The sequence below is a fragment of the Gossypium hirsutum genome, chromosome D10 (genome assembly GCF_007990345.1).
Source record: "Gossypium hirsutum isolate 1008001.06 chromosome D10, Gossypium_hirsutum_v2.1, whole genome shotgun sequence".
Classification (NCBI taxonomy): Eukaryota; Viridiplantae; Streptophyta; class Magnoliopsida; order Malvales; family Malvaceae; genus Gossypium; species Gossypium hirsutum.
This window is the reverse complement of record NC_053446.1, coordinates 5503423-5520624: the sequence shown is the minus strand read 5'-3', so window position 1 is coordinate 5520624 and position 17202 is coordinate 5503423. Positions and strand designations below refer to the sequence as shown.

General features: G+C 30.8%; 1 protein-coding gene across 1 annotated transcript; it reads left to right on the top strand.

Moving 5' to 3' along the window:
* Positions 1 to 16911, top strand: LOC107915683 (uncharacterized). The gene is made up of 9 exons (XM_041103214.1): positions 1 to 119; positions 11751 to 12042; positions 12410 to 12444; positions 14295 to 14383; positions 14805 to 14851; positions 14954 to 15035; positions 15123 to 15171; positions 15260 to 16281; positions 16357 to 16911. The coding sequence occupies exons 1-7, from the start codon at positions 1 to 3 to the stop codon at positions 15140 to 15142; spliced, it is 684 nt and encodes a 227-aa protein (XP_040959148.1). The 3' UTR covers positions 15143 to 15171; positions 15260 to 16281; positions 16357 to 16911.
* Positions 16912 to 17202: the final 291 nt, after the last annotated feature.

The window sequence follows — 17202 nt, the reverse complement described above, 5'->3', positions numbered from 1 at the left end:
ATGACGACGGAGGTTGGGAGTGCTGAAACATCTTCATCATACTCTGAAGCTGTTGTTGGAGTTTGTCGTACTTTCTGTTCTGCTCTACTTCTGTCGCTGCAGCCTCTGCTTCTCTGGATGTCGCATCAGCTTTAAGTTGTCGCTGGAGTTCTTCATATTTCTTTTGAACCTCTGCTTCTCTCGCTGCCGCATCTACTCTAAGTTGTAGCTGGAGTTCTTCATATTTCTTTTGAACCTCAACTGTGGTCACTTGCATCTGAGCCATCTGGTCTTTTAACCTCTGAACTTCAGCTTGAGCCTGACTCCCCGAACGCATGTATTGCTGCGAGCTGGATCCAAAATATTGGGTTGGGCTAACAAAAGATCCTTGAAATCGAACCCGGCCATACCTTTCAGGACCCATAACTTCAGTAATAATCCAGTTATCAATGTCTTCAAGATGAACAAAACTATCACTAGAAGCAATCGCTTCGTACTCTGCCTTTTTATTATTTAGTTTCTCCTAATAAATAAATCACATGTTTAGGAACACAATATATATTAAAAAAACAAATGCAACACAAGTTAACAATAGTAGCATTACAAGCAATGAATTAAACTATTAGAAAATCGTATTAAGTAAACGTACAATTATTTCTGCAGCTTCAGGAGTCATAGGAGATCCATCTTTCTTCTTATGTGTAATCTCAAAAAGTTGAAGGCGTCCAACTTTTTGACCGGACGACCGTTCCTACAATACAGTAGTAAAAATATTATTTAATGGAAAGTAACACATATTTGACAGTATTAAAAAATTAAAAATACCTCAGCCTCAGCTACACAAGCAAAACTTTTCGACCCGGCTGTGTGCGTGAATTTTTGTTTCTCCCTGCTGTTTTTTCCAACCCGTTCACGATCCTACGTTATGAAATTATTAGTACGTAAATAGTAAATACAATAAACCAAAATAATTACAAGAGTTTAGAAGTACATCATACCTCGCCTTTCTTCGAATGCCAAAATCTAACCGCATCTTCCCATTGGTACCTCAGCATACCCGGCGGGACATTTTGCAATTTCTCATCGAGGGTTGTTTTTACCTTATAATAATCTCTCTTTAAAGTACTTTTATGGTCTCTCCATCTTTTTCCCAATGCCTTCTTTACATAGGCATCCGAGACCTCTAAGGCAAACCTCGCCTACAAAGAACACAAGTTAAGAAAGTAAATATAAGTGAAACTAATTCCCAAGTATTACAGATGACATTAACGTTTTGTTACCTTAATATTATCGAGGGCTTGATTTTTGTTACTATCGGGCATTTGATGCCATGAGTCGTAGTTGATAGGCAACATATTCGCATTTCGTGCTAAAATGCCCATGTATCCTGCTAATAGTCGAGCTTCCGTTCCAACAGGCTGACCAAAACTGTTTCTGCATACTTTGACACGCTCGACTGGATCTAACTCGTACAACTCGCTAAGTAGCGTACGACCTCGACCTCTGCGCGTCCTATCATTTTCAGCTGAAAAATGGTATATTATAATATAAGATTTTGAAAAATAAACCAATTACAAGTCAACACGTATGTAAATTAAATGTAAAATTACTTTGAACTTCTGTAGGATCCTCAGGTATAATCGGAACATTCGAAGATCCAATTCCTGTCTGTTCTTCACTATTTATTTCTGCCGAGTTTGGAGCACTTTGAACAATGCCTACCTCTCGCATTTTTCTTCTGGGCATTTTGAACTGCAATACATATAAAATAGTTGAAAACTTAGTAACTAATTACAACAGTAACAGCGAATATCAAATAGTCAAAATATATAATAAGACCAAGATTTAAATTATGATATACATATAATTAAACAATCGTATATTCTTACTACATCATTATTCGTAAATATCTTCATCTGCATCCTGGCGAACCCATTGAAATTGCGTACTAGTACTAGGGATATTTTCGTTTAAGTGTTGTTCCGGAAAGGGCACAGTTTCTGATCTATCATCGATATTATCTCTACTTCCACTGCCCATATCAAACAAGTCTCTAGGGATGTTACGAAGTACAACGTACCAACACTCGTCGGTTGGATCTTTTGAGTAAAAAACTTGTCTGACTTGAGATGAGAATACATACGGCTCATCTATCAGTTGTTGTCCTGTGTGAATCAATCGAGCGAAAATGAACCTTTCTTACTTGAATTTTGCATCAAAACGTACCGTTCCGCAACTTACTTGAACCTTTCTTACTTGTCATTTTACCGAAAATGAAATATAAGAGGTTTGACTTTTGTCCACAGATGCTTAGAAGTGTTTCTAAGGTGTTTTTAAAATTTAAAAAAATCAAATCACAATTCAATTTTTAAATCGTAAAAGTATTAGGTTTTTGATAAAATTTACTCAAAATTGATATGCGGCTTAACCTGCTCTAAACTTATAATATTAGATGAACTATATTTTTCATTGCAATAAAAATAAACTTTTACACAAATGGATTGTTGTAGATAATAATTTAATTAAGTACAACATTTAACTAATTAACTGCAACCAATATTTATAACAGAGAAGGGATTATTATAATGATAATACTAATTCAACAAAAATTAAATTAAAATTCTATACTACCGGGAAAAAGAAGGAAGAACATTTACACCCCAAAATCGAGAATAAGCAAGGGGTCGAATGCAGGAACCAAAATAGAGTAACGGCGTTGTTCCTGTCTTGTATGCGACGCAGTTCCAACACCTTCGGGTTAAAGATTCGAGCTTTACGGCGGATTGGAAGATTTAAATTTTGAAAGGAAACAGTTTCGATTTGGGAGAAAATGGAAGTAGCATGGACGAACCGGATGAGAAATAATGGGATTTGGGGAATTGGGGGTTTGGATCACAATGGGATTGCAAGTTTCGGGATTGGGGAAAAAAATTTGGGGAAGAATAACCTAGGGAAATTTAGGGGAAACAGCGAAAGGAAATGGGGGAAATTTTATCGATCGGGTAAATCTGAATTGGGGGACAAAGTAAAGGAATTCGGGGTTAATAAAACGACGACGTTTAGGTTAGTATAATTAAATTTTGTGGCGTTTCTTAAAAAGCGCCACTAAAGCATAAGAAAAACGGCACCGTTTGGGAAACTATTAAAACCTATTTGTGGTGTTTTCTGCTAAAGCGCCACTAAAGCATAGTCCTTTTACGGCGTTTTACAAAAAACGCCACTAAAATTTTGCATCAAAACGTACCGTTCCGCAGTATCAAGGCCTAAATTTGCGGCGCAATTTAAAAAAACGCCAGTAATTTCTATCCTTTTGCGGCGTTTGGTAAAAACGCCACTAAGAACACAGATTAAAACGCACTGTTTAGCCATTTCTGAAACAAAGTTGCGGCGTTTTCTATAAACGCCACTAGTAACAAAATTTAAAACGTCATCGTTTTGCATACTGTGACATATTTGTGGCATTTTTTACTAAAACGCCACTAATGCATCAACACTAAAATAAAATCAATTCCACATGTGTTTTTTAATAAACACTAAAATAAAATTATTTCTAAAAAAAGGGAAATTATAAAAATACGTATATAAATTGGTTTTTCTGTAGAAATTCAAATAATTCCTTGTAAAATCCAAGTTTGTACCTGTAAAATCCAAGGTTTCCCTTGACTTTGGTTAATTTTTAGACATGAGGACTTGAATTCGATCCTGAACGATTTTATTTTTGATTCTGAATCATAAAAAAATAAAATTGAAATTAAAGCCAAAACATAAAAACTAAAATTGAAAAAAGATAAAATAAGATATTAAAATGGAAACTTATAAAAATTGGATTACCGATTGTATAATTTACCTTATTAATGCCATTTTAAACTTAAACTAGATTCATCCCTATTAAATTATTATTATTCATTTCATTTTTATATTATAAAAGTATACATATATATATAAATACAAAACAACTTTTAAAATTACTCTCCATATATTCAAACAAGCAGTGAACATTCAAAATCGGGGAAATCTGACATGGGGGAAATTAAAGGAAATTAAGGGTTAATAAAACGATGCTGTAGTTTTAATTAAATTTTGTGGCGTTTCTTAATAAGCGCCACTAAAATCATAGGAACAAACGGCACCGTTTGAGAAACTATTAAAACCTATTTTATGGCATTTTCTGCTAAAGCGCCACTAAAGCATAGTCCTTTAACGGCGTTTTACGAAAAAACGCCACTAAAATTTTGCATCAAAACGTACCGTTTTGCAGTATCAGGCACAAATTTTGTGGCGCAGCTTAAAAAAACACCACTAATTTCTATCATTTTGCGGCGTTTTGTAGAAAACGCCACTAAGAACACAGATCAAAACGCAACGTTTTGCCATTTCTGAAACAAATTTGCGGCGTTTTCTATAAACGCCACTAGAAACACAAAATAATACGTCATCGTTTTGCATACTGTGACATATTTGTGGCATATTTTACTAAAACGCCAATAATGCATAAACACTAAAATTAAATTAATTTTTGTCATTTTTTATAAACCTTAAACCGTTACAGCCATAAACAATAAGACACTAACAATTAAAAACTATACCATAAACCATACCCTAAATCGTAAACCCTAAATCCAAATAACAACATTAACCACTGAACCTAAAATACTAAACACAAAATGTACCCTAACACCATAAACTTTAAACCATAAATATATATTATAAGTTACAATTAAAAGTAATTAAAAAGAATCTTATTGCTTGTTTGAACCCCAAAATAACTTTATATTTTTTACCAAAATCCCTAACCCTTAAACCCTAATACCCTAACCGGCCCTTAAAACCATAATTAAACACTAAGACTCTGACTATAAAAACTAAACTCCAAACTTTAAAACACTAAATCACAAACCCAATATAACAAACCCTAAACCATAAACTATAAAACCCTTAAACTACATACTATAGTAAACATTAAACCTTAAACTATAAAACCCTTAAACTACATACTATAGCCCTTAAACCATCAATTAAACCCTAAACCCCAAAATTTATAATCAATATTAAGTACTGCTTCCACAATTTTTTATAAACATATACAAGCTTTTACATTAATATATATATCTATGTATATACATGTACATCATGTTTATAAACATATATAAGCTTTTACATTAATATATTTTTTGAAATTTTTAGGGGTTTAGGGTTTTAAGAATTATGAATTTAGGGTTAAAGGGTTTTGAGAAAGCCATATGGCCGGCGTCGATTTTAACAGCTTAATGGTAACTTAAATGAAAACATCTAATTTTAATTAATATAAATAAATCAATTAAATAATAAATAGGTAAATAATTTTTTTGCGGCTCTTTCCAAAAATGCCACTAAATGAAGAGCATTAGCGGCGTTTTTTAAAAAAGCGCCGCTAAAGGCCTGCGAATTAGCGGCGTATCAATAAAAACGCTGCTAAAGCCCAGAACATTAGCGGCGCTTAATTAAAAACGCCACTAAATCCCAGAACATTAGCTGCGCTTAAATAAAAACGCCGCTAAATCCCAGAACATTAGTGGCGCTTAAAACAAAACGCCGCTAAATCCCAGAACATTAGCGGCGCTTACATAAAAACGCCGCTAAAGCCCACGAAAAGTCAGAAAACGGCGTCGTTAGGTTTCGATTTTTGCGGCATTTTTTAAAAAAACGCCACTAATTATATTTTTGTGGCGTTTTATATGAAGCGCCGTTATTTCTCATTTTTAGTGGCGTTTTCTATCTAAACGCCGCAAAATGTGCCGCTAAAAGCCTATTTTGGTGTAGTGTATGATCCTACTTTATCTCATGGTAACCACTATATCTTCTTTCATGAAAAGTCAATCACTATCAAATACTGATCAAGTCATCCATCATAAAAACGGGCAACTCGTGGCCACATTTACATTTTATTAACCATGTAATGCCAATTAGAGGATATCATTTATCCATGTTTTGGGCTATAAATTCTAATGTTGTGAATGATGTTACATATTACAGAAGTAGTACATCCAACACACTAGCTTTCGGTTTCTTATCTATTTGAACTCAGACTTTTACTTACATTAAAGTGTACGAGTCACACATACATAGTCCATATTTTTCTCAGGATTTAGGTATGACACACTATGAAAGTTACAAGTGAATAAATCCATAAACAGATTCAGGATCTATTCTACTTGGGTCCTGTCCGATGTACTGTCAGTCACATTTATGTCTGTATCTTCTGGGAGTCATCCGCTCCGATACCCAAGACAAGACATCCCCTTAATTGGACTTAATAGACGATATATTAGTCTTTCAATCAGTTTGCTCATTTTCGATTAAACTAAGGATGTAACAGCCCGATTTCAACTCTAATCGGATATAGTGGTTTCGGGACCACAAGTTCGAGTCAAAAAATATTTTAATATTATTCTGTGTGTTTATTATGTGTGAATTTAATTGTGTAAAATTTTCGTGTTTTAATTTTGTCGTTTGAGTGATTGATTAAAGAAAAATGACTTAATCGCGTAAAATGAAAAATTGGCTAGTTATTGTGAAAAGTGTTAATTTGCTAATGTCTTGTTAATAGGGAGTTCTTAATAGGTAAAAAGCCCATTATTATGCGAGTGGGTGATAATGGTAAAAAATGACATTATATTATAAGGTTTATATATTTTGTAATAAAGGTTAATATAGTAAACTAAGAATTAAATTAACATATGGTATAATAAATCAAATTGAAGCCATTATTTTCATTCTTCATTGCCGAAACTTAGAAAAGCAAATAGGGTTTAAAAGCTTTGAGATATTCGGTCATTATCAAGCTTAATTCAAGGTATGTTTTACTTCAGTTTTTAACAATTTTTACATTTTTGAGATCGTTGTTTCGAATACTATCCGACCCATGTTTGAATTTTTAATTTTGATGAATATTTTGAGTTGTGCCATTGATGAAAATTTGTGTTATGTGATGTTTTATGATGAATAATGAAAGATATATTTTAGATTAATATGTTTTGTATTGAAAATTTTGGTGAAACTGAGTAATTAGAGTTAAATTGTGAAATTAATTTGAGGGACTAAAATGTGAAATAAATGAAATGTGAGGACTTGTATGAACAATAGGTACAATCGGCCCTTGGATGTTGTGAACAAATTTTGTGTATTTTGTGTTTTATCTAATAGGGACTAAATTGTAAAAAGTGTAAATGTTAGGGGTAAAATGGTAATTTACCCATTTATGTGTTTTTTTTTGGATTAAATTGAATGTAATTATATTTAAACTAGCTTATTTTGAATATAATTAGATCGAGAACCGAAGAAATCAGAGTTGGATCGGGGAAAAACTAAAGTTATCGATTAATCGTCTGGTTTTGACTTTTCACCGTCCGAGGTAAGTCTATTAGCAACTAAAAGTTATTAAGTTAATATTTATACATGCATACTAATTGTATTTTATGTTGAGCTATAATTTAAAGTATATTAGTTGAATAAATTTTGAAGTGTGGATAATATATATAACATGTTTGAATATACAAGTATGATCTTGTATAAATTCATGGTTTGAAATGAAGATATGAAAGTAATCAAGAATAGGTGATGTTCGAATAAGCATGAATATATATATGTAAATTTCTTTTATTGAAATTAGGTAAGAAAGTTATATATATATACGATAGATCAAATATATATATGTGAATACATGAACAAGTCTTGAATTTAGTCAAAGATATGTATATATATATGTATGTATAATACTCGAATATATATATGTATATATATAAGTTTTTGAGTTTAGTTAAAGTACAAATGTTGTATATGTATAAATTTTTGGTATAAATTTAAGGTATGTATAACATTTATATATGAGGTTTGATTATGCAATATTATGTGTATATGTTCTTGTAATGAATTTAAGTATGAAATTTATATATGTATGTGAAAGTTTCGATTATGCATGTATATTCATGTAAAGGTTCTTGAATGGAAGTGAATATATGAAATTATTAGTTTGGATCATTATAAAGTGATCGAATGTAATACAGACTTTATGTCTAGCAGGCTTGATGCCGGTGAAATAATTCAGACTTTATGTCTAGCAGGCTTAATGCCGGTGATACATTTCGGACTATATGTCTAGCAGGTTAAAAGCCGGTGTACCGAATCAGGTTTTAAAACCTAGCAGGCTAAATGCCGATGAATCTGTTTAAATTATGTGAGAATATGCAATTGATATATCTATGATTTTGATTATATGAAATCGATGAATACATAAACATTCAGTTTTTACATGCTTGGTGAGTATACAACTACATTCGGGTTTTGCATTGGTTAAATATAATTGTATATATTCGGTATATACAATTAATAAAGGCATATGTACCTTAGGTATATGCGATTGTTGAATTTATAAATGCATATGGTGATATGCGGTTGTTAAATATATATATGTTGAGCCTATGTGTTTGATAAATATTTATGTATGCATTTGAGATATATATATAAATGTACTCATTTATATGTATATGAAGACTATGTATATATATTCAAATATATGTATTAGCTATGTATTCAGGTATAAATTCATAATGAGTATATATATATATACAAACGAATATAAAATGTGATTGGCATATATGTGTATGATCAATTATATACACATGATAAGTACATATGTGCATACGGATGTATGCAGGTAATAAAGATGTATACATATTCGGTTATAAAATTTGTTAAACATATGTATATATATGCAATCGGCTATTTATGTTAAAGTGTATATACACTCGGTTTTAATTGTTGATAATTATGTATGCATTTATCTATAAGTATTTGTTAATATATACAGTGTTTGCGAATTCATTAAGTGTACCAGGAAATATTATGATTTTTATAAATATATTTGTTGTTATGCTATAGACTTACTAAGCTATAAAAGCTTACTTTGTTTACTTATGTCTTTCTATTTTATAGACTTAAAGATCAAGCTTCAAGCTCGGGGATTGTCAGCAAGTTCATCACCCTATCTATTATCTCGGTATTTAAAATATTTAAATTCTAACTATGGCATGTATAGACTAGATAAATGTTTGAAGATCGTACTTTGTTGTATTGTATATGATTATAATAGCCATACTAAAATGGTTTATTTCCTTATGGATTTGCTACTTCGTAATGTCTTTATTAGTTAGATTTTAATGTCTTTCTTTATTAAAAAATGGTTAAAAGAGAAGTTTAATATTTTGCATTTTGTTTTATATTAGACTAAGTTTATTATATTTAAATAATATATATAATATATATGTATTGATTTTGAGATGGTTGTGTTTTGTTCGGTAATGCCTCATAACCTTAATTCGGCGACGGATACGGGGTAGGGGTGTTACAAAGGACATATTTAGGTTCGTCTATTAATACAAGCTGTCTTTCCGTACTACGACCTGATCATGTCGTACCGCTTAGTATTAATTAGACATTTAGACAACCAATGAGCAACATTTGCTTCTATTTTGCTTTACGCAAAAACCATATGAGGACAATTATACAAAGTATATTAATGTAATCAATGCATTTATTTTATTAACCAATCTGTTCAGAAAAATTACAAGTGTATATTGACGAAAATACTATACTCAGGGCACCAAATCCAACAGGTATATCATAGGACTAATCTATATAAGCGTAGGTTATATAATATATGACATTATGGTAGTGTTTGGTATGATAGAAAGTGGTTACTTTCTTGGGAATTTAATCAGTTGCAAAGTAATCTCAACATTTGGTATGTCAAATTTATTTACTTTTTTTAGAATCTAACTTTCTCTTGAGAGTTACTTTCCATGAACATGGCAATGCGATTTCATGATAAAAGGTAAGAAAGTTATTTTCTCATATAAATTATAAAGTTTAAAAAAATCTAGATAAAATTAACACTATTTTAAATTAGCTTATGACATTAGTCTATTAATAAATGTAAAGAAGAAAAAGAAGCTATTGCCTCCATCCTTTCTACTACTTGATTTTCTCTACTACTTCAATAGATTCTTAGAAAGTAAAATTTTTAATTTTTATATTTAATCATCTATATATTATATCGTTTACATTTTTTTTTCTTTTTTTGGCATATTAATTAAAAATTTAATTTTATTGTAGTATTTATGAATCTTTAAGAGAAAAAGGGAAAAAAAAAGGTTTAGCTCTAAGATTGATTGATTATTTACCTTTGAATTATGATTGTTGTATGTGATCGAAAATTTTACTAGAATAATTTTCAAGAATGAGCAATGATTACAAATGATCAATCAAATTTCAATGCAGTTATGTATTATATTCAAGTAAATTATGTTTTTTTTAATATCCAATGTAAAATATGTTATATTGGGGCTTTGAAAAGAATAAAGTAAATATTATAAATTAAAATTTAATATTAAATATTTAATTCAAATATTTGTTAAGAATAAATTTTATTATAAAAATTAAATACATGAATATTATATTTTATTTAATAAAGGTGAATTCGTAAATTATCATTACATTCTTAATAAAGTACTTAGTGAACCAAATGTGATGATATAAAATTTCCTAGATTTTAATCAATATTTTTCAATGCATACCAAACGTTGTAAAGTAATATTCCTAGCAATCACATTCCAAATTGCATTCTAAGTGTATGTTAACCGAAACTTTTTCTATTATTACTAGTTTTTTATTGGAGGAGCAACGTGAGTATATACATTTAATTATTTTTATTTTTAATAATAATATATAAAATTTATTTATACTATATCTTTATTATATTTAAGCTTTTAATTAAATTGGTGTCATGATTTAACCGAACACTTAATTAAAAATGATTAAATATTTTATTCATTATAAAAAGTAATAAAAATAATATGATAATATTTTTATCTTTTTACATAATATATATTTAAAGTAAATTTAGAAAAATAGTCAAATTTAAACTAAAAACACGTTCATTTTCAACGACCAATTTTACTATCACAACCAAAACTTTATTTTTTATATCAATTTTTTATAAATATATATTTTTCATCTATATTTATCTATCTATACTATATTTACATATATATATATTCTATAGTTGCTATATATAATGATTTTAATTGAGTTTGGTGTCACTCAATTCAGTGACAAAAACTTAATTATATTATTTCACACCTAAGATGCTGGAGAAAGAAAACAATTTATGTAGGAATAATATTTTTTTAAAATTATTCAATAATAATTATAGATGGGGTGATAAAAAAAACTTATGTATAACTCTTATGAAAGACGTGTTTGATCAATTGATACATGATTTTTAGTTGTTTTATTTAAAGACAATAAAAGTGTGTAAAAGTAAAAGAACCATTGTAATAATATTAGTTATTATTTAAAAGAAAGGATATATTAGTCTTTTCTTAACTAAGTTGGTATCTGGTTAACCCACGACACCAACTCAAATATGAGTTTTGTAGTCTTTTGGAATATGACACACTTATGATGTGGGCGAAAAACATAATTGTATTACAAATATATTTGTAAAATATTGATATAGATAACAAATTAGGTTTTGGTTTAATGCTAAAGTACAAATGTTAAAAACTATAGAGGCTTGATAACATAATAAACTTTGTTAACTAAAGGTATTTTTTGTCATTATTCAATTGAATTGTTGCTTAGCTCGTGACAGCAATTCAGTCAGGTACTTAATATCACTTATCAATCGGATATTACAACATGTTTGGTTGAGTGTAATGACTATGCCATTACAGCCCTATTCTGTGGGCCCACCTAATCATCTGTTTGGTTCAATGGAATGTCCTATTACGGGCTTATTCCATTACGGGTGTATGCAAAAAATTGGTTGGATTTTTGGGGGATTTCTATTCCCTTCCCAGATCACCATTTAGCTATTCAACCCTGTTTTACCCTCCCAACCCAAAAGCCCCAAAACACATCAAACTGAAGCTGCCAGCAAAGTCACCTCCATCCGCTCCCGATTCACTTTCATCTTGGTATCTTTCGTCGGCTCCACCGTCTCAGATCTCTGGTCCAACTGTTTCGGCAAGTGCTTCTTTACTTTATCGATGGCTATTTTCAGGTTATATGCTCTATCTATCTATCTATATATATATATATTATTTTCTTTGTTTTTTCTCTTCATCTTTGATCTGAATTCAATGGAAAAATAGCTATTTTTTGTATTTTCTTTGATCTGAACATTTAAGCGGATCAGTAACTTTCACAAACGAACATAAAAACCCATTTCTTTTCTTCATTTTATCAGTTTCGGCAGCATGTTTCATTGTTTCTTTGCTTAAATTCCGCGCGTGCAAATTATTTTCTAGTCTCGAAATTTCTATGAACAGCTTTTTTTGTTATTATCTTTTCTGTTGCGGCATCAAATTCTTAATTCTTTTTTGTCTGGCAGGTTTCTTTAGTTTCTAAAACGAAGAAATTTTCGAGGTAATATGCTTTGTACCCTTTTACTTCTACTTCTTATTTTAAACCCTTTCTTGCATGTGATCTTTGCTGAGGGAGTTTATGCATGTCTATGGTCTTGCATTTTCTTTCTCCATCTTGCCGAAGTAGAGAGTTCCTTATGTTGTTGCATGTAAATCTAGCTTTAGTGGTAATATATATTTCCATATTTCCTTTTATTTGGCTTTGCAATTGCATGTAAATCTGTTGTTGAAGTTTTCAATTGGAAATGGTTTCTGTATTTTTCTTGAATGATCTGTTTATATTGTGCTCTGGATTTAAAAAAAAGAAGAAAAAAATATCCAATTTACGTTTATTGAAGTTAACTTTGAAAATTGTCCATGAAGCATGAAGTTTAGATTGTGATCTGTTTAGATTGTGCTCTGGGTTATTCCCCTTATCATTATACTTATTGGATGTTATTACAACAGTTTTAGTGCATTGTCACTGCTCAGACAGACTGTCGAGGGAGCCTTACATTACAGCCTTAGATTATTGCACTGTCCCCTGCATCTTGTGACAAAATTTGCAAATTTTGTGCTCTTGGGTTGTTTTTTCATTTAAATCATATGGCATATTATATTTATGAATATAACTATAGGGAAATAGTTATGGTTTAGGGATATTGTCTTTGAGTCCTCTTTTTTTTGGTTTGATATGGCCAGTTCTAGTTGCTGGGGTACAGACCTGCGCCAGGCTCCATGCCTGATTTTTCTTGCTTATTCTTCATTGTAATGAAATTATAATTGAAACTTTAATTGAGGTACAAAGCTATTGGACTAGTTCAGATAAGTTTTTAATATTTTTGTTTTCCATGTTTGGTAGAAACATTAGTGGTAAAAAATTGGTCCAAACTTGAATTTGTATTTGGATCCAAATATTTTTTCCACGAATAAATAAGTTAAATTTTCATTTTTTATTTGAATATGTGTTTTTGTTTTTATCATTATAACCTTAAAGTTGTATTATATCAACTCAAGAAAATAAATTTAAGGTTCAAGAGAATAAACATCAAACCAATATATATCTATATACTCAAGAAGATCAAGCCTCCCACGATATGTCAAACTATAAACAACCATTATCAGTAGGATCAACAAATGAAGTGGAGGACTGTCATAGGTCAAGCAATGGGATTAACAAATGAGCTTGACAATCTCATAGGAAAAAGGTCAACAATCTTAGTCAAATCACATAGGAGGAATGTCTTAGTCCTAGTCTAACGATACCAAGGAGCCCGAGATATAAATAACTAGGTATATACCACTTCAAGGACATCCTTACTTAACTTTAGCTACTATTACTCAGCTTAAAGTCTTTTCTGAAAAGGTCTTTCACCATCATTAACTTAAACATCGATTCTGGCACTCTCATAGTATGTTTATTGTCTTACATACCCATCGGCTTCTCTAGCCAAGAATAACAGCCCGTTCATACTCCTCTAAAGCAGACGTTAAGAAATTTAATTTTAAAAGCATTACCCAAATTTAATTTACTTTAGGTTCTTTTTTTTCTTTTTTGGGTGATTGATAAAGAAATGAATTTCAAGTTTTTGACTTGCAAAGATAGTTTTAATTTCTATTTTGTGCTTGGTAAAGATTCTAAATATGTATTGTTCATTTTTCTTTGATAGTGTGTTATTGCTTCCTCTTTTTCTTTGGCTTGTTTGATTGCTTCCTCCACCCACACTTGAGCGTCTTGTATTCACTAAATCACTATAAGTTATTTGACAATTAAATTCTTTAATTTTATTTTACTGTTATTGAAATTAGTATTAGAGAAATGTGACCCTTTTACTATGATTTGAAGATATATAACGCTTTAATATCTTGCAGTAATGGCTCGTCTGCCTTTAATAGTACAAAGTGTGAGGCGCAAAAGAATTGGTTTTGCATTGACAACATGGTTGCAAATGTGTACAATTGTGAGTTGGTTCTTACTTACATTTGTGTACAATTGCGAGTTGGTTCTTACTTACATTTGGTGCCATCCATAGCCTACATACTTATAGACCAATGATTAGATTTTAGATTTTTATGTAAAACGAGATTATGTGAAAAGACTTATAAATACTAGTGACGAGACCTGTATTGAACAAGTTAGGATGAATAGAATTGTCTTTTTTAAACTATGTAAGATGTTACAAACTTTAGGGGGATTGAAGTCGTCAAGGAACATGCTTGCTGATTAGCAAGTGACAATGTTTTTACATATCATTTCCCATCACCTTAAAAATCGAGTTATCAAGCATCACTTTAATAGGTCCAGGGAAACCGTTAGCAGATTATTTCAAAATGTTTTAAATGCTGTTATACGCTTATAAGATGTGTTATTTAAAATGACAGGGCCAATTACAGCTAATTCTACAGACCCAAGGTGGAAATGGTTCAAGGTATTGGAGTGAGTTCTATATATATATATAGCTTGTACATAATTTAGTTGATTTAGATTTAAATATAGTATCTTAACTCAAGGTTTTATACATGTGGTATAGAATTGCTCAGGAGCTTTAGATGGAACCCACATCAAGATTAGGGTTTCAACAGTTGATAAACCTAGATATCGAACGCAAAAAGGTGACATAGCAACAAATATGTTGTACACCTGATATGCAATTTGTTTATGTTCTTCCTGGTTGGGAATGTTCTGTTGTTGATGGACAGGTTCTTCGAGATGCCATTAGTAGGAGACATGGACTAAAAGTTCCTCATGGTAAAGTGCAAAATTAGAGGACTTTAAATTAATCTTTAAGATAATTTAGTTTTGGGGAATTAACCATGACAAATAGTTTTTTTTATAGGTTGTTATTATCTAGTTGATGCTGGATACACAAATTGTGAGGGATTTATTGCACCTTTTAGAGGACAAAAATATCATTTGAATGAGTGGCGTCAAGGTTACCAGCTAAGTACTCCGGAAGAATTATTCAATATGAAACATGCTTCAGCATGTAATGTTATTGAAAGATGCTTTGGGTTATTAAAACCTAGATGGGGAATACTTAGAAGTCTATCATTTTATCCTGTAAGGGTGCATAATAGAATCATTATTGCATGTTGTTTGCTCTATAATTTTATTCGAACCTATATGAGTATTGATCTTATTGAAGCGGGGTTGGGAGAAGGATTACCTAGTAATGTGATAGATGACGATGAGCCGAATATCGTAAATATTCATCCATCGGATGCATGGGCTACTTGGAGGATGGAACTAGCCAACCAAATGTTCGATGAATGGCAAGCATCTAGAAATTAGTTAGGTTTAGGGTAAAAATAGTAAACATTAATTTTTTATGTTATTTCATGAGTGGTGTTTGAATTGTTTTTTGTATTGTACTAGACTTGTTGAATTATAATTTATTTTCTTTTAATTCATCATGTGTTATTATTTTATAAAGTGTTGACCTTTTGATTCATGATATTGAACTTAATTTTAAATTTTTTTCTTAAGATAATTATGTCAGGTTTTCCAGAATCAAATGTTTCTTCCCAAAATTCTCGAGGCACCAAAAGAAAATGGGTTCCAGAAGAAGATGCAGCGTTGGTTTCCTGTATGGTCGACTTGCACAATGTTGGAACCTTTAATGCTGATACGAGATTCAAATCCGGTTATTTAAATGAGTTAGAAAAAATGTTAGAAAAAGTTTTACCCAATGCAATGTTGAAGGCTAAACCTAATATTGAATCGAGGATTAGGATACTGAAAAGGGATTAGTCAATCATTTATGACATGCTTAATGGAAAAAACAATAGCGGTTTTGGTTGGGATGAGCATAGGCAGCTTGTTGTTGCTGAAGATGCGGTGTGGAACTCATATATAAGTGTAAGAATTATTTCAAGTCTTTATTATCTTATTTTGACCAAACTTATAACTAATATGAATTCCTCATTTTTATAGTCATAAAGAAGCCGGTCAATTCAAGCATCGTAGTTTCCTTTATTATGACCAACTTACTGCCATCTATGCAAAATATAGAGCCATTGGGAAAGATGCTCAAACAATTGTTGATGTTATTGAAGAATAAATGTTGAAGATGTAGCTACTACAAATATTCATGAAGAAAGAAACGATTTCTATGGATACGAAGCTGATGTCTCTTTGGATGACATAGATGTTTCAGCTACAGAATCGCAACGAGCTAGAAACCAATGGGGTTCCACATCTTCAAAGAAGAAAAAAAAAAGACTTCCGATGCAAGTGATCATATTTCTTCTACTTCATTTCATGATGTTGCCACTTTATTGGCGAAAAACATACGGGCCATTGGCGAACAAATCAGTATGAGTATTGCTTCCGATGTGGTAATTCAACAAATGTCAGAAATCGCCATTCAAGAAAAAGCTCTAAATTTATATCCAACATTATGTGAAATAGAATGTTTAACTGTGGATGAGCGCTATCGAGCATTGAGCAAAATTCCAGATCATCCAACGCAAATGCTGATTTTCTTTAGTTTACCTTTTTCTGTGCGATTGAAATGGGTCAGAAGATTTCTTGCTGACCATTAAAAACCATGGTTGTGTTGATGATATTTTGGTAACTTTTTGTGTTTGTAATATTTGGGATGGTATAATGACATGATATATGTCATTACAATGTTGTAACTTTTTGATGTAAAATTTTATAACATATGGATTATGACATATAAACTAATGAAACCATGTAACTTTTTTGTTAATATATGAATCTTATGTTTAGATGTGAAATATAATTCTCAAGTTATTTATTATTTCTAATATTTTT

Bases quoted from the DNA above. Each gene is read 5' to 3' on its own strand.
- LOC107915683 (XM_041103214.1), top strand. From the start codon at position 1: ATGACGACGGAGGTTGGGAGTGCTGAAACATCTTCATCATACTCTGAA. The intron at 12,445-14,294 runs GTAATATGCTTT...AATATCTTGCAG, and splicing joins AAAACGAAGAAATTTTCGAG to TAATGGCTCGTCTGCCTTTA. The intron at 14,852-14,953 runs GTATTGGAGTGA...CATGTGGTATAG, and splicing joins CAAGGTGGAAATGGTTCAAG to AATTGCTCAGGAGCTTTAGA.